The 19,630-nt window shown below is 34.3% G+C and overlaps 1 protein-coding gene across 1 annotated transcript in view; it reads right to left on the bottom strand.

The window, feature by feature from the left end:
* Positions 1-4,610: 4,610 nt before the first annotated feature.
* Positions 4,611-19,630, bottom strand: part of LOC123538735 (uncharacterized) — a 38,084-nt gene continuing 23,064 nt past the window's right edge. The window contains exons 5-9 of the mRNA XM_053529802.1: positions 19,220-19,256; positions 17,996-18,209; positions 17,281-17,438; positions 7,850-8,068; positions 4,611-5,218 (exon numbers count right to left, since the gene is read on the bottom strand). Coding sequence (XP_053385777.1) covers positions 4,755-5,218; positions 7,850-8,068; positions 17,281-17,438; positions 17,996-18,209; positions 19,220-19,256 — 1,092 coding nt within the window. The 3' untranslated portion in view covers positions 4,611-4,754. The remainder of the gene's footprint in view (positions 5,219-7,849; positions 8,069-17,280; positions 17,439-17,995; positions 18,210-19,219; positions 19,257-19,630) is intronic.

The following is a 19,630-nucleotide window of genomic DNA, read 5'->3' as shown; positions in this document are numbered from 1 at the left end:
CATGATATGATCTTGCGCACCTCTTATTTTTCATTTGGGCCCGCCCCCTATTGTCAGAGTTATGGCCCCTAAATAGACAAAAATGCACATTTTCACTTTGTGACACGCCTAGCTCAAAAAGTGTTTGATATAGATTCATGAAACCTTGCATGAGTCTTAATCATGATATGAACTGGCGCACCTCCTATTTTTCATTTGGGTTTGTCCCCTATTTTCAGAGTTATGGCCCCTGAAATAGTAAAAAATGCGTATTTTCACCTTGTTAAATGCCTAGCTCAAAAGGTATTCGATATAGATTCATGAAACCTTGCATGAGTCCAAATCATGATATGAACTTGCGCACCTTCTATTTTTCATTTGGGTCCGCCTCCTATCTTTAGAATTATGGCCCCTGAAATAGTCAAAAATGTACATTTTCAAATTGTGATGCACCTAGCTCAAAACGTATTTAATATAAATGGTTGAAAATTTGCACATGTCTTTATCATGATATAAACTTGCACATCTCTAATTTTATGGCTGGTTCCTACCCCTACTTTTAAAGTTATGGCCCCTGAAATAGTAAAAATATGCACTTTTTCACCTAATTATGTGCCTAGCTCAAAAAGTAGTAGATGTAAATTCAGGAAACCTTTGAGTCTTTATCGTGATGTGATCTTGCACACTTGGCATTCTTCTTGAGAATCTTAGCTTTTATTACAGAGTTGTGGCCCTTGAAATAGCCAAAATAGTGGATTTTTTGTTTGTGATGCTCATAGCTCAAAACATATAGGGCCTAGAATAATGAATCCTTTTCATAAAATATTTGTTGAGGTTATACCCCTTTAAGACTTAAAACATTTGAATTATTGCCCCTTATTTGTGTCAAATGTACCACCCTGTGTCCTACAGACACATTCTAGTTACGTTTTCCTTTTTTTTTACGCGTGATTCCGCTTTCAACAGTGTAAAGCAAGGGGGATGGGGTATGGTATGTACATTGTTGTCCACTACTAGCAAAATAAGGGAGTGATACAAAAGTAATGGTTAAAATATTAATATGTAAATTCATTTATTCGTTTACAAAAATTCTAGTACCACGGCGGTAGTATGTTGTACAAATGTTTATGTTAAAACAGTACAGAACTCTTTGACCTTCTTTTTTGTTAAAGACTAATTTTCGGCGGTACAGAAAATATACTGTCCCTGCTGTTGTTCATTCTAGACGTACACAAGCGATGTTTTCAGTAATTTTTGTATATGATAAACAGCAATATTTATGTGCCGTTTGGCGTCTGTAAAAGGTATCCCCGTACTTGGATTCAGTGTTGTTATATTTTCTGGTCCTTTGGGAACATTGAGTCCATTTAACATATGTGTAATAGAGTTCCGCTTAAGCTACTCTTGGGGAGTGAGAGGTGTTGCATATTTCATTACCTCTCACCAATAAACTCAATCAAGCCGAGTCTGCTATTATTCTTCTTGGTTGCTTTCTTTGCTTCCAATCTTTTATAGTTTTTTATTCATCATGAATAAGGAATTTTGTTTCATTGAATTGTATGAAAATAAAATATTTCACGAGTTTCGGGAATGCTGCCGGAGCATTATGACAATATTGTCTGTTCTTTAAGAAATACGAATGGCCGTGTAAACACTATATAAATGCTTCACTTACGATTTGAAGTATTTAAAATAATGTCCTATTTCTAAAACGCATTTAACGTAGCTTAAAAGCTGGAGACGCTGATCACTGGAATGTATATTGACTCCAATGTGGATGACGGTATCGGAAATAATTTAAGTCTGAGTCAAACCTATTTTGTAATTTCAGCACAGCAAACGTTTCTTCTAGGGCACATCTACAAATGCATATATTAGGTATATAAGTATACGCTCATCTTGACAAATTTTGGTTGCAATGTCTGTTTTGATTATTGGTCATCAGTATGTAGAACCCCAGGATCGGACACAAGGACAAGATCATTCTATCTGATTGACATTCCGTATCCCTCAGTAAGGATGCGATTAATTATATACAAAAATACAAAAAAAAAATCAATTCCCCTATTTTTTTCAAAAGAACTATTATAGTATTAAAAGGAGATATTACATGTGATATTTCTGCTTAAGTAATGCACCTATGGCTTTTCATCTGACTAATTAAATGGTCAAATTCATGAGGTAATAATGCGAATGCGCGCTGAAATTCTATGGAAAAGAGGGCACGTGTCATAACAGTTCGTGAAAGAGTTATTGACCTGGAATCATATAATGTGGGCGATCATGTGGAACAACCTTTTCAAGTTTGAATCAACTCCAATTAGTAATGTGTGTGCGATAAAACCATCAAAATTAAAATCGAACAGTTTTTCTGTAGTTATGAAGGGATAGAACTCATGAAATCTTTATGCAAGAGCTAAATAGGAACCCAGTGCCATACAATAAGGATGAGGATATGAAAGAACTGTAACGGTTTAAAATTGAAATAAAATCCATTAGGTAATTATATCAATGATGTAGCGGAAGTACATCAACATTAACCAGAAATCAAAGTAAGAAGGGACTATAGTTGACGAGAAACCGGAGTTATAGCCCTTATGCCATATCATGCGGGTTACGCTGCGGAAGAACTTCTAGTTTGAATCGATTCTATTTAGTGAATACAGACATAGAGTGAAAAAAACATCAATTTAGTTTTAACCCGGAACATTAGGTAGAAAGTGGGGGTGGGGGAATTATTCAATACATATTGATACCAGACGCATGGTCCTTGTATCATATGATGTGGGTGATGGTGTGGAATAATTATTTTGAATTTAATTCAGATCTCTTCTACATTTGTATAATAACATATACAGTAAGATAACGCATCATCCTTATCCTAAAGTTTAAAGTGAAAATGGGGCTTAATTAATTCACGAAAAGAAACGGGTGCACGAATAGATGACCTGTGACATAAGATCTGGATTATGATGTTTAATTAAGTCTGAATCATATCTTTGTAGTAATAATAGAAATAGGGTGTCAGTGCACCAAAACTTTAATCTGAAATGCTAAATTAAAAGGAAGGATAATTCATTAAAATGTAGAAATGAGAGTTATGGCCATAGTGTCATATAATGTGTTTAATGGTGAGACAAAAACATACTTAAAACATAAAAATGATCTGATTATACAGGTCTTTGTCAGGTATATTCCATATTTTTCTGTAATGAATACAGCTAATAGTCTAAGAGGTAATATTAATTATCAAAAGGAGATTTTACAAACATAAACTGTGTAGATTTTTATATCAACAATCATAAAAATTATGTTTCATTTTAGTAAATTATTTTATCTATAGGTGTTGATTAATAACACAAAAGTTTTATCATGGTAAATTATGTTTAAAAAATTAAAGCAGAATAATTTAATTTATTTAGTCAAGTATTTCAGATTTTGATACTACATGGAAACTAGAGAAACAACACTACATTTATTTGTTGAAACACACTATTTATGTCAAGTCCACTGGTTAAGTTTGCCTGCATAATACCACCGTATTTGGAATACAGACCAGCTGTTCATTGAACATGTAATACCGTATCACAAGAAGATACCTGCTTAGCATTAATGGTAAGTTTATTTGCCTCTCTGCTATTACCAAGTGCATGCTAGAAAAGAAGCAAATATCAGACTTTGCTGAGATCGTCATCAAATAACTGATTTTATATTAAAGGCATATAAAGACATCACGCTTAGTTTCATAAACGTTCAGCCTATAAACGACATTTTGATGTCATACATAGAAAATCAACCAACTGTAAGAAATGAAATCAGGTACGCTATAAACTATTTACAAATAAAATGGTACAGTACTGATAATGAAAAACTTCAGATAAAATTATCTATTCAGTCCATGTCGGAGACATATATAAACCTATATATTTTTCACAACATTGTGTATATTAAGATATTTTTACGTTTGACAACAACAATGAAAAAGAAACTCCGTCAAAGTTTACTTGGTATTTCGTTTTCGAACAAATTCTATTTGACTGGTGGAGTAACTATTGTATCAAGATATCATTGGATCTATAATTCATATGTTTGTCTTAATGTTTTTGATGTCCTCTTTTTATAGTTATTGATTTGTAAATGTTCATACCTTACAAAAACAAATGGGATAATCCCTATTGGGAGCCCGAAAAAACTCGCGTCAAGCCGGTGATACTGAGGGGACGGCGTGCATTCAGGCGAAAGAGGAATACTTTGAAAAAAGGTAACTTCACTCTTGTGACATTTGATGTATTCTGTTTATCTGTGCAAATTTAAACAGAGATAATCTTAATGTGTACATGATATCAATGTATTACATATTTTAACGCCTAACAACTCGATTAATCCAGTGAAAATACATAATGAATTCACTGCCATTGGTATATCAATAATATATATATGAAGATCCTTTGGACGCAGAATGCAAACAAGCAAAATAATAGCAGACTCCGTATGATTGAGTTTGTTTATGAGAGGTAATGTGAAGTACAACACCCCTCACGCCCCCTAGCACCGGGTTAGGCGGAACTTTATTTAAAAGATATTGAATGGACTCTATGATTCCATAGGACAGAAAATATAACAACACTGAATCCAAGTAGTAAATAAGCAAATTGAATGTTATTACACATTGTCCAGACTTTTTTCATATTCTACTGTTTTATCATTTATTGTCGATATTTTCTTACATCGATGCTTTCGGTTATTTATGACATTTTATGACCAGATAAATAAGATCAGATACGCGATATTGAGTTGATCCCAACAAGAGCATGATATATACACAGGCCGAATATTTTCTGCATTAAATCCAAACCCATTCCAATCCAGTTATATCGACACCTCCACACTAAATTTCTGACTTTTATTTTAAACCATCTCCTGATCGCGAGTTTCGGAATATGGCAAGGTTTGAATGGCTGGCTGTCTTTTTCCAGCATACGTTGGATAAACTTCAAAGCAATGTTGTCTATATATGGATTGTCGTAACCTGTGGTGTCACAATAACTTACCCAGCGAAACATGTTATGTTCCTTTGCTTCAATAATGTTAAATTTCGAACAAATGTCGTGTTCTACACGTTCAAAGTGCTCTAACGTCAATCCATCAAAAGAGCTTCCTTCGGTCTGTCTGAATTTAACCGTGTCACCACTGTCTACCAAATCGTATTTTGTTATAACAACAAAATTATCAATTGAGTCTGAAATCAAAACAGAAGTGAATTAATCGTTGTAATGAAAATTGAAATTGCCATGTATAGTGAGATGCACCAATTCGGATTTTCCGTTCATAAAGATAAGGAGGGATGCGTAGCAATTTTATCTTTGTAGACTGATTTAATTGGAACATTTTACACAACGTTGTTTTTACAGAGCATAAACTCAGTGTAATGAAATTATCAAACGGAATTTGTGAATTCTTTTTCAGATACATGTATCACAATGTTGAGAATAATAAAATATTTATAAGTTTAAAAACAACACGAAGAAAAAACTTCGTCAAAGTTTACTCGTCATTTCGTTTTCGAACACGTTCTATTTTACTGGCAAAATAACTATTGTGTTCAATATATCACTGAATATAATATTCATATGTTTGTATGCATTAGTTTTAATGTCTTCTTATGTGACTATTGTTTTGTACATGTTCATTTATTAAAATAAATGGGATTATTCCTACTGAGAACCCGAAACAGTTGGAAGGTTTTGATTGAGCCTGTAACAGGTCGAAAACATATACGAAAACGTTTAAAATGCCCACTCAAATGTTGCAAATTTTATTTAGATGCGAAATAGAAATGTACTTGTATGAAATTACATGTAAGAGTCAATATAAAACAATTAAAATAGGGAGATTTAGAGGTGTTGCTGTAGCTGAATAGTAGATCATTAGAGACTGTTTTTGTTCTTTTCCTGCTGCAACACTATGATTGTACGAAAACAATTAGCCGTGTCCCGTTTGTCTATCTTTTCAGAAAACTGACCCGAATGTAGTAACTATGGCGTGCAATTATACTTGTCTATCATTAACCTTTATCCTAACCGAAAATTGTATGTTTTTAATAGTTAGTAAACAAGACTCTCTTGAATTGAAGTCAACGGTTATATTTGGTATAATTACACGTAGTTTCAAAGGTACAACAATGTATTGAAAGAACACTTAAGGTAGAACGCGACACTTTGCGAACTTTCGAGTAGCGTCTTGAAATTTTGCATGTGTAATAGATGTAACAGAAGTGGTGTAAAAATATGAGCCATGCCATAAGAAAACAAACATAGTGCGCGCAGTCTGGACAAGATCCATGCCGTTCGTTTTCAAAGCCTATTGCAGTAAGAGAAACCGTTAGCGAACAGTATGGACCTTGACCAGACTGCGCTGATGCGCAGGCTGGTCTGGCTCCATGCAGGTCGCAAACACGCTATGTTGTTTTTTCATGGTGCGGCTCATATAATTCTTACGACGGTTGGGGACACTAGGTGGTTACCTAGTGTCTACAGACGATGGGGAAACATGTTACGTATCTGGAACAGACTGATTTCAATGGATGACAGACGGATCACAAAGAAGATGTCTGATTATGACTACTTTAAGTGCACAAATAACTGGTCATAAAAAATAAATACATTAATATTAAACACGCTATGACCACGCTGGGATTATCCACTAATTATGACAATACAACTGTTATAATAAGTTTATCACATGCCCATGGATTACTAGTGAACCATTACTCTAATATCTGGTCTGAAGATGTCCAAAGTGTATTTGTTATTTAAATAGGTATTTTTATGTTAAATCCCACAGTTGCTAACGTTTTGTTAAGTAATATGTACTTCATTATTAACATATGTATAAAATATGAACTATTTACGGATTTCGTATATAATTATTTTTACTTGATAATTCTGGTGACATATAGGCCCAATGGGCCGGGTGCCTTATTTTCAATTAATTGCTATGTAATTATGTTTTATTCATGTACATGTCACAATAATAAATTATATCTTATCTTATTTTATAGGTAAAGTTATTTGAAAGGAAGTCAAACATTACGATCTACTGAGAGAAATTGTCTTTAAAATTATAGCGATTTCATTGAAGTCGTCTTTTTCATTTCCATTTAAAAGAAGCGTGCATATACTTTAGAGAATGTGATTTTAGCGCATTATTTGCTTGAAAAAATGATGAAAAAGTACAAACGTATCTGGTACTGAAGGTGGCCAATCTGATTTTGATTTTATAATGTATTTTTTCAAACTTTAAACTGTCACACTTGTCTATGTTCACTAAACGCCAACTCTGTGGTAGATTTGCATCTCATGAACTTAACATTTTACTTCTATTACAGCTTCCCAACTCAGATTGCATTTCACCAGAAGATTATTTCTGATCAAAGAACGATACGAATGTAGAAACATTCATTATAATTTAGCTGAACTGCATAAGAAATGCAAGTTTTAAAAACAGATTGACCTCACTCGCTGTGGCGAAACATGTTCGAAAGCTGAAACATGTCTTTTTGTTCAAATTGTTCTACTCGAATTCTTAAACTAGAAACTAAATTGAAATACTAGTAGCTTTTTAAACTACTTTCATAATAAAAGATGATAATTAGAAAATGCTATTTAAAGTTAATAAAACATATATTTCTAACTAGAAACTAACTCTATGTTACTGTAATGTTACAGTAATGGAGCTTTCAGTTCCTTACACAAGTTAATAACCGAGTATACGAAAACCGAAGAATATCGTAAAATGTTGCTGAAATGCGCTTAAACAAGTTAAACAATAAAATCATTAACTAAAATGATTGTTTTAATAAACAACGTACATATTGGACAACATCTTTCTTGATCTTCTACCGTTAACAAACCGTTGACCATTTTAATCAAACGTTCATCTAATGAGTCCCTCGGTGATTGAACAAACACAATTTTGCTGATCCTCCAATTAGGATTACTTTGCGCAAACTTGTCTTTGAGGAAACCTGGGTAGTTTCCTTGTTGTAGTCTTTCCAGCGATATGAAGCTTGTATTTGGCGGAATAAAACCTGAAAAAAAGTAAAATCTAGTAAACCTAACATTCACAGTACACTGCTGCTCAATTTAATGTTTAGTGGAGCCTTGTGTGTAAATTAATAAACATCTTGATTTTTATGTGATTTGATATAAACAGTAAAGAGGCTGCGGACTTCAGACAAATAGCACAACAACTTACATCAATCAAGTTTTGTATGAATATAGAATAAAGACTACTTTTTCGGAATCCACATATATTTTTGGACAATTAAAATCTTCAACTGTTATGAAGAGCACCCCTTAGAGATTCCTGCATTTCTCAAGTTACGCTGTCCGTTATATTTTATGTTAAGAATGTCTTTTTTTTTCCACAGGCTTTAAGATGATTCAGTTCCAAACATGCCAGATATTACAAACTAATTTTAAAACTATAGTCAGGTAATCATTTAGAAAGATTATCCGCTTCGAGCTAAAAATAAGGTTTCTTATCGTATCTCATTTTTGTTTCGCATCAATTAAAAGTTTTCATATTTTTTTTTCCTTCCTCAATCTTTGTCATTTATATTAATGCAGTAACAAGATCATGTATTAATAAAATATGGCAAATAATGGTAAAACAAAAATAACATGTCAGTATAAAAAACAATGGAATACAGCGGGAAAGATTGTAGCCTATGATGTCTTTGTAATCGCGGGTCGATTCACTTTTTACTACACCACACGGTTCTTGCTATATTAAAAGAAATAGTTACGAAATCTATTACAGAATTATTTTATCAAATCAAATGATTTCATAGAATCTGAATGAGACTGAATTAAAACGTCTTTGTTTGACAGATTATTTGCGTTTTCTTTTCAAATTTATTTCAATAAAGTTAGGGTGGCCATTTAACATATTCTGTACCGACATCCTCTTCAGTCTTTTATCCTTGGTGGAGGACAAAAGACTCCAGATAAATCATAACGAAAAAACAAAACATACAACTTGTCTGGAAATAAAACTTGCAACCGCTCACTTAAAGTATTGTACTCTACTTGAGCTTATGATACCATAATCCGGTCTAAGTTCCTTTCTGGCATATAAAGAAACACAAACAAAGGGTAAACACTACTGTACTAGTATTCATTATGGTACAATGCGACTCACGTCATTTGAATGTAGTGAGATTTATGAGACTTAGCGACCTGTGGAGTTTCCACTTTTTCTATTTTATTATCACAGCAGCGTTGTTTGTGCCGTGTGGCGGCCGTAAAAAGTCAGGGCTGTTATATTTCGATCTTCTCAGATCGTTCAGCACGGCTTAATTGTCGTGTTATTGGTACTGTTTAGTTTTTCAACATGACCATTTCGGTCTAGGTGGTTCCAATACTCCCGCTTTCATGGCCTTTGGTATTGTTTAATCACCCCTTGGATATGGTGCCTGCTTTTTAATTTTGTCTTTCAAAATTTGACAGTTCCTGTGATACGCAAGCTTCATAACCTCAGATCCCCTTCCAAAATTCCAGTTTGTTTAGTTCTGCCCATTGTTTTCTCGTTTGGGGCAAACCCTTTATTTTATCTGGGGACCAAACGCCGCTCTTCATGGAATTACACGCCTCAACACGTGTATCATTGAAGGTTCCATGTTCATCGCCGTTTGAATACATCTGCGGATGTTTCTAAATTGCTTTTTGTACTTTTAACTTGTATAAATGTTGAGTTCTGCTCAACCCGGAGCTAGAGGGCGTGGACGGTAGCATGCATTTCCACTACCGTCCATGAACAGGCTCAATCAAACCGAGCCTGCAACATTTTCGTTTTTGTTGTGTTGAGCGACCTGTGGAGTTTCCACTTTTTCTATTACATAATCCTGACTTTTATAAATGTAATAAAAATGTAATTTAATTACATCAGTAGAGAAAATTTTTACAAACTAATCACCACCACAACATACCCGACCAATTTCGGCAAAACGCCTAGAAACGGGCGTGTACATTCCACATCAAGACGACTACTAATTACCAAATATAAGTTCCGATGCTGCTTTATATACAAACCCTATTACTGGACTACACATTCGCACTGGTTCAACATTTAAAATTTAGTAAGTATAGTCAAATTTTTGTTTTCATTTCTCACAATCCACAGGGATATGTTGGTGTGTTTTACTGATTAGGACCAGAAAATCTATATTTTCTCTCTCTGAAAGTTAAAAGGAGATAGCTTGCGTTTAGGATATGATTAAATTCGGAACAGTTGACTTCCTCATACGTGAGATCCACGAGGATACAAGTATGCATTTAAATTATTATAAAAGTAGAGAGAATTTTTACGATTTTTTCACCACCACAATATACATGACCAATTAGGCAAAGCGCCTAGCATTACAAACGAGGGTGTACATTCCACAACATGTCCACTAACCCTATAAGATTAGTTTCGATGCTGCTTTATACACACACCCGAATTGTACTACACATTCTCCCTTGTTAAACAATAGCATTTTTTACTCAAATTTCTGTTTTCATTTCTCACAAATCTCCAATTACATTTAAGTTCTTTTTACGGATTTAGTTAAAAACTTGTATCATATAATCACAATAGTATCTTATTATAATAATTTCCATTAGCAGGAATGATGAGCATGGAAAAAGGAACGTCCTTGATATTATTACGCCACTGTTGTTTACATAAAAATAAACGATGATTTCTTTCCATATAAAACGCATCATGAATGTAAATATTTCGTAGTGTATGGCATTTTTCAATGTGTTTCTTTTGAATAATAATAAAAGAACATGTGTGAACATATGCCTTTTTCTTTGTTCAAATTAGAGAACATGTATTGAAGAGTGTGGTATAAAAATCCCATACACATTAGATTTTTTTTCAGACAAATTGTGTATATTAGCCTCTACTTTCTAGCTCTTTTTAAGCTCTATATACATTTAGATCAAGTAAAGAGGTACGTTAATTGCCGGTCTTTTTGTACGGAAGCTCTTCAATAAGAGGACATTCTATTAATACAAGATACTACATGAGTGTATATTCATACTGAATGTATTAAACGAGCTAAATGAAATGATAAAATGCGAGTATCTGACAAGCTTGTAATCATTTCTATTCAACGAGTTTAATAAAATTAGCGTGGAAGTCACAATTGTAATATTCTTTTTATCACATGTTAGTTTTTCTTGCCGAAACATCAAACATTCTATTCTCTTTTGCTATTACAAACGAGTTGACTTGACCAACATCTCAATTAATATAAACGACGTCGACGTCAAAGCTTTATTGCACTAGTGTATTATCAATTTTATGTGAGGGCTTTATTTCACTCCCGCGATGTCAAATATGTGATAATCCAAATTAAGAGCAAGGGGCCAATGTGAATCAATATTACTCACACGATTGTTTTGTAAATTTTATCACAAAGTCTTTTAATTAAGTATCTCTGAAGATTATAGCAAATCCTGCAGGGTCATCTATTTAAACGAAACATTTAGATTGGTAGAATATTGCGAAAATGTATTCCTATAGCCACTCTTCATATATTGATTGATTTGACTGGCCTAGAAGTCGCAGAGGAGAAAATGTTCTTATATGCAAAATATATGAGGCGCATCCGATGGATTACTATTTATCCTTACATTAATTGCTAAAGTCAATTAAACAATTTATGTTTTAAGACAAACATGGGAACAAAAAGGTTATTTCGAAAGTAGCATATTTAGGTATCACTTATCGTCAGCGTTTCCATAAAAATGTGTAATTTAAGATTTTCGTTGCAAGTTCATTTTCATGATACATCAGTACTACATTGACTGACCCTGTAGCTACTGAAAAATATACACATCATCTGAGATAAGAAGCAAATTGCTTCGTTGGAAACAAAATCATTGTGTGAAGTGTATTTCAATGCAAGTGTTCCAGTCAAATCAAATCAAATCAAATATAGTTTATTAGCAGTTAAAGGCCACCGGCCCAAAATACATTCATAATTGATATAACATAGTGTAACATGTCGAGATATGGTTTACAAATGTACATGTTTGATACAATGTAAATGATGTTGTTATTGTTTATGGTATGAGTAGGAATTACATTTCACCATATCGATCTTTAGATATCCTGTATATATACGTATATGCGTAAACAATTTCAAGAAAAGCAACATACATTTATTGGCATATCTTTCGTGAGCGGTACTGTTTTTTTTAGAATTTACTTATTCGACGCTTCTCAATTGAAATGCATTACCTAGAAATCCTGCTAAGGAGAAAATACTATCTGTTCTATTATCTGACATTATCGTTATAAACAACTGGTCACATATAACACCATTCACCCATTCGTCTCTAAAATACATTTTTCTAAGTTCGTTGTACTGTGGACACACGATAAGAAAGTGTATCTCATTTTCCACCGCATAAACATTTCTCTCCAAACAATATTTACAGTATCTATAGTCTCTATCTATGTTCTCGTGCCTACCCCTTTCAATCATTAGACAATGACTTGAGCATCGAAAGTTCGATAGTGTGCGCTTCTGAATATATGTAATTGGTAAATACAGGTAAGTTTCTGTTTCAAGTAGACTTTTATAGAGTTTATATGATAAAGCCTTCGGGGAAGAGCCAATATCAGCGAATACAGATTGTTTGGCACAGTATTTCACCCTTTCAGTAAACGCATGCAAGAATGCGTGGGGGTCTCCGATTTCACCGGTTCTCCAAGCGAATCCAAATCCATACTGGAACAAAAGCTGTTTGATATGTGTTGCCCACGTTATTCGTCCTGCGTCATCCAGCCGCCGAAGCATGATATAACATTGCTTTGGGTACCTGTTCTGTCTGTATGCATATTTATGAGTTTAGTCCAGTAGTTTACACAACGTGTTATATATGTTACGTAAAGCGGTAATCTCCCACATTCACTTAATGTAAAGTAATTGGCAACATTTTGATTTAAGAGAGCCACTCTTTTACAAAAACAAATGTGTACTTGTTCTATCTTACTACAATGTTTATATCCCCATAGTTCGGATGAGTATGTCAAAATAGGCTTTACAATAGCGTCAAACAGCTTGAATGCGTCCTTTGGGTCGAAAAAGCCAAATTGTTTTTGCTAGCGGAATATGGTATTCATTGCCTTGTTTGCTTGGAGTGATAGTGTTTCTTGAGTTTTGGACCATGATAATTTTGGTGTAAAAAGGGCACGAAGATATTTATAACATGACACAACTTCTATTTGTTCTCCGTTGAATGTCCAGCTTTCACATTTTTTAAAGGCCCACCCCTATAGAATACCACAATTTTGGATTTATCCAAGTTCAATTTCATACCCGTTTCGCAACAGAAATCACTTACAGCATTTATTTCCCTTTGTAGTGCTACGACAGTTTCTGCTACTGTTGATACATCGTCCGCAAACATTAACGCAAATAGGTCATCTATTTCATTGGTTATAAAGATACCTCTACCACATTTAGACTTCATATGATTGACTAAATTATTAATGAATAGCGAAAAAATAATTGTAGAGCTGTCACAGCCTTGTTTCGTCCCAATTTCACATGGAAAGAATGTCGTGATACCGTCGTTAAGTTTTATACATGATTTCAACTGATTGTACATGGACTGAAAGACCTTAAGTAGTTTTCTTCTGTCACTTATACCTTTGCGTATTAGACTATTCCATAATTTTGAATGCACACAATTGTCAAAGGCCTTTAGGTAAACCAGGAAGAATACGTAAACTCGACCGTTTCGTTTGGAAAGGTATTTTTGTATCATTGCCTGAAGATTGAAAATATTATCAGTGGTAGAATATCCCTGTCTAAAACCCGCTTGCGATTCATCGATAACGTTATTGGAATCAGCCCATTTTTTCAAACGATTACTCAGCACTTTCATAAATAACTTGCGCAAACTGTTCACTACTGATATAGCTCTGTAGTTGTTTGGGTCATTGAACCTTTTTATGTATTGGTGTTATGAGACTTTCGCACCCGTTTGCTGGAACGTTACCAGACTCCAAAATACTATTGAATAACCGCTTAATGTATGGCAAGACAATATCAATTGTACTTTTGTACATTTCAATGCACGTTCCGTCAACTCCAGGCGCCCGTGCATTGTGAAGCGAGTATAAACTTTGTATGATCTCATCTTCCGTTATCATGCCATGTAGCACACTGGAGTCAAGCACTATGTCCGCAATTTCAAAGATACTTTTGTTTCTTGCTTCTTCGTCGGCGTTTGAACTCTTAAATAAATTTTCAAACTAATTTAGCCATTCGCTACTTGCGATATTTACAGCGCCTTGCTGATGTGGTGTCTTTTTCACGTTTTTAATGCATTTCCAAAATTTGTTCAGATTTGTACGACTTTCAATAAGTTTGTTTCGACGTTCACGCTGTTTTGCTCATTGCTTTGCTCTACATAGATTTTTGAACACATTTCTGGCATTGAGGTATTCTCTTAGGTCATTTGGATAATCTATTTTTCTAAACTTCCGCTATTTAGAGTATTTTGTGTACTTGGCATTAGCACAGTCATTATCCCACCAATCAGGTTGAGTGTGATCGCTGTCAGTTTGACCTATATTACGTTTTCTTGTTTTCATACACTCGCCTGCTTTTTGATACAAATTAACAAATTCACTTTGGCTTTCCCTAATATTGTCGTCTGTGACGCTGTTTTCAAATGTATCAAAAATATTTCTAAATTGAATTAAAAGTGCATCTTTCAAGGTTTCACGCCATTTGCACGGTGAATAATCGAACAAGTTTGAATGCTCGATATTTTTAACTGTTTGTCCAACGTTTACGACCCCAAGTTGTATTACACAAATTACTGGAAAATGATCAGAAAGGTCAAAATCGCCGATATAAAAATCTTTTATATTTTCAAAAACACTTGTCGATGCTAGTATATAGTCAACTACACTTTTCCCATTGTTTGCAGTGCAAGTAAAATCTGAGAGGTATCTGTATCTTCCATTTTACACATGTATGTCCTTTGTGCAACATAGTTCTATTAACGATAGGCCGAAGTTATTGTATTCAGTATCACAGCTTTTCCTAGGTAAGCAAAATGAATCACCTTGGTAGTCAACATTATCGTAAAATATATAGTCAAGATTGTCTTATATGATGTAGTCATTAAAGTCTTTGATACGTAAATTCAAATCTCCCGCTAAGATGAATAAAACATCACCGAGATCAGATTCGACAAGTGACAGTTTATCATTTAAAATTTCAATTCCATTGTAATTTTCTGCGTCGTAGATTGGTGAATTTTCAGGCGCTACATATGCAAAGCATAATACAAGATTTGTTTGCAATTGACTAAACCTCTTTTCTACCAAAAACGAACACATTCTCTGAACTCAGAGTAAATTCATTTCACTAAACCTTTGTCTATTAGCCAGTCTTTAACAAAAACAGTTACACCACCTGAGCCGCGTTGTCTATGCTTAACGACTCGTGGACAGTCAAAGTTTCTATAACCTGGTAAGAATTCACAAAAGTCATCATGTTTTGTTTGCCATGTTTAGCAGAATCCTATTATTTCAAACGCTTTACAAAATGTTAAAACTTCAGAGTGATCACGGTATTTACGCAAACCATGTAAAGATTTATATCAGATATGTATTTTGGACTTTGGCCAACACGTTATTTGTCTATAGCAACTGGTTTCTTTCCCTCCGAGTCATATGTGTGGTTAACACCTTCAACTACAAGAATATCGTGCTTGAAGTGGGCTGACTTGCCTTCACTTAAACACTGTTCGAAGAAGGGAATTAGATCAGCTCTCGCTTTACGCATACGCTCGGGCAAATCTTCGCCGACTCTAAACGGTAGGCTAAGGCCCTCATCTCGTTTGTTCCTAAACGCCGACAAGATTTTATCTTTCACTGACTGGTTCGAACACTTAACCAGAACTGGTTTCGGAGATTTCTTGCTCGGTGAACGACATGCATTTTTGAGTGAGATTTCGTCATCACTGAGTTCAAGGTGGTCTTTGATATTTCCAATCACTTTATTTTGGAGACTGTATTTTCACTCACTGTTTCGTCGATGTTAAAGAACTTTAAATTCTTAATTTTGCTTTGTCTCTCTAGTCTTTCTTGTTGTCTTGTGGTATTAGCAAGTTTGGTTTCAACGGCAGCAAGTTTTGAAGTTAATGCTTCTACGTCACTTGAAAGTCTGTCATTTTTCTCCTTTAATTGTTTGTTATCTTCCTTTATTTCCTTCACTGATTTTTCTATCGAATCGAACTTTTTGTCAAACTTTTTATTCATATGCCTGACCTCTCGTCGTATATCAAGTACCAACGACGTAGTGTCCTGAATGGTAGTGTCCTCTAGGTCTGAGTCCAGATCCATGTTTTCAGAGTCCGATAACAAGCCTCCTGTTGCTTCAGATAGCCTTCTGTTGTAGATTGCATCGGACGCATCCAGTAACTTAAAGACGGTTGACTAGCATTTTCGTGTGTCGTTTTCACGTTCAACTAATCGGCCACTTCCTAGTCCGCTGTCGCAACTCCTCGACCTCCTCGACCCTTCGCCGCACCTCGTGACTTTGCTGTTCCCAAACCTATATCAGTTTCCGATCCAGCCGGATTAGACTCGACACATTGTGCAATAAGCAAGAAAAATAGGCAAAGTCTGATGCACAATGACACATTCTTCAGAGTTATAGTGTCCACATTAGATTTCATCTTTACTTGTTGAGAAAACGTTCCTATCCTCGCTCTATAAAGTTCAATTGAAACGCCCATTGTGGTTTTTGACTCTTATGCGCTTCCGTAGAAAATATTGTCGAGCAGGGATTGAAGGAATAATCCACCCCGATTCGCTGATAAAGTTTAATCAGGACAATGGACGGTGTTAGATGGTCAGTTGTGTGGAACGTACCGATGTACTTTATACAGGTTTATCAATATTGTCAATATTTATAAATCAAATCAACTCACTTTTTGTCCATCAAATTATATCCAAATAAAACAACACTTTTTTATATCACAATAATGTTTATAATCCTTGTTATTTCACGATCATTTTGATGTATAATAGTCCAATATCCATTAGCATTTGTCCAAGTAAATCCCTATTTTAGGGAGGTCCTAATATTTCGAGACAGGACCAGTCTTGCTCATGTTACACCATGCATTCAGTGTATGAGTGTTTACTGATATTAAAATAGAAACATATTTCGCATGATTAATGATTAAGATTAGAACAGGAATAATACATTACCCCCAATGACCAGTTCCAATATTTCCATCATTTCTGGTGAACTGTTGCAGAAAGGGGGGGAGTCAAAAAAAGAAGGAAGATAAGGTATAGCATGTTTCAAAATGTCCCGTCGGTCGGCATCGGCAATATCATCTTCAGTAATACCACAATTCTCAAACCTTAAGTGAATCAAAAGAAGTATACAGTCGGAAGAGCATTTGCATAATGCACTTATATCATGTGTTTCACCTATAAATAAAGTTTAAGCTTTCAAGTTTTCAAATCTAAAATATAACGAAACCCCGATATATTTGAATGTTTAATTGAAATATACTTACATTATTTCCTTAACCATTTCAATCAAAATGTTGAGAAATTGACATTTCCTACCGTTAATCAAGCAGTTAGCCTTTATTTCTCAAAAATTTCAATAAGAACATGCCCCTTTAAATTGATAAAAGTAAATGCTTCCACCCCCATAATTATTAAGTATAAACTATAAGACATTTTACATTATTACAGTATAACCATTGTGACGCCATGATGCTTTTCTGGAAGCAGGTTAAGGAAAATAAGTCACGTGAACACACCAGCATTACTTGAAGTCACAATTGTTGCTTACAATGTTAGCATGTTGAAATATATTTCGATTTAGCTCAGGAATAATTCAGTTTTAATGCAATATTTGGGTAGGCACTTGTTCGTGATTTTCTAATTAACCCATCATTTTGCTCACCTTTGTAATGTTTTCGTCAGGGCACATGTTTGTCCAAAACCATATCTTGCTCTTGGTATGTATCTTCCAGAAAGTGCCTTAATTATTGTATTTAAAAGGGCACTTTTGCCTGATCCAGCGTTTCCGAGTAAGAGTATGTTATCTGTGTGTTTTATTTTCTTTTGCGCGCAAGTTTCTGCTATGTCATTCAGTATCAACGCATTTTCTTGAAGTACTGTAGATGCATAAAAATACCATATTTAAGGAAATTCCAAGTTCGTGTGGGGTTTGAGTGGAGAGCTTCGAAGAATAATATCTCCTTTAAAACTGATAGTTCGAAACCTTGCTTCGGCTGTAAAAGTATTTCACCACTTACAAGAAAGTCTTAAGTTTGCTTCTTGGCAGTTCGTGCGTAAACCTTATTCAATATAATAAGCGGGGTTACAAACTGGTACATTTATTTCTTAGAATTGTTACCCTTTTTTTCCTTTATTTTTTATGACGCATTTTAATTTTTCTCTGTGTTTCCACACGTTTAAAGTTAAACTTTAATAAACAGATTTTCAAAAGCAAACAATTGTAGATATCCAGACATGCAATGTTACACATAAGCATTTTGCATTATAAAATATAATAAAAATATAAACCAGTAAAGATAACAGACTATTACGTTAAACTGCATTGGAGATAATTAGTCCTCTAACAGTAGGGGATTCTGTTTACATCGAAATATTCCCTATATTTGTATGTTCTTGAAGAATGCGTCAACGTCTCATAGTCTTTAACTTTATCTACGGAAGCCAGCCATGCTTATACAATCAATTAATCGAAACGATAAATGATATTAACTAAATTTTAAGTTGTAAATGAAGTATAGGACCAAACACAGTAGAGTAACTTGTTCAATAATAAAGATATTGTAAATTATGGGCAAACTATTCTAAAACATAGTTACATACGGCTCATCCTCACCAACGGCATACGTTTGAAAATCCAATGATATATTCAGTTATTATATGGTTATCTGAATATACAAATGGCTCATCTAAAAGACAATTTAACAGTCAGAGAAGATGACATATGCATCTGTATTGTATGACGTTTGTATCAATAAATCAGTTTAAATATTTATTCTCAGTTTCGAAATTTCTCTCGGGATTGGAATGAAACATTTACCTATGATAACAACTGACTTGAGCTTTTTTATATTTCAACATAAAAAATACATTGTAATGATCAAATTACCCTCCTCCAAAGGTGTCGCTTGGTGCTGAACTGGTACCTGAAGTTATAAGGAATATATTCAAATTGATGTATTCTGACTAACATTTCGATTGCTTATGTGACAGTTCTTCGTGAAAGATACGTGCATAGAAATGACACCTATGGAACACGTGCATTACCACTAGGAACTAGAACAAAATTAATGTTGTCACATAGGCCGCAGTTAGTTAAACAAGAGGACCATGATGTCCCTGGATCGCTCACCTGTGTTACTCGGCTTGCTTAAACAGTTTCGGTAGATGGTTATGCAAAGGGAAATGACTGCGAAATCATTTTGAAAAAAAATGCAGTGCCAGTGTTTTCCTACAGGAATATTTCAAAAATTTCTACTTAATACATATAGGCAGATAATGTATATGTGTGTGATGGGGA

Source organism: Mercenaria mercenaria, chromosome 18, assembly GCF_021730395.1.
Source record: "Mercenaria mercenaria strain notata chromosome 18, MADL_Memer_1, whole genome shotgun sequence".
Lineage (NCBI taxonomy): Eukaryota > Metazoa > Mollusca > Bivalvia > Venerida > Veneridae > Mercenaria > Mercenaria mercenaria.
Note: the sequence above shows the minus strand (reverse complement) of the source record. Positions and strands in the feature narration are given on the sequence as shown.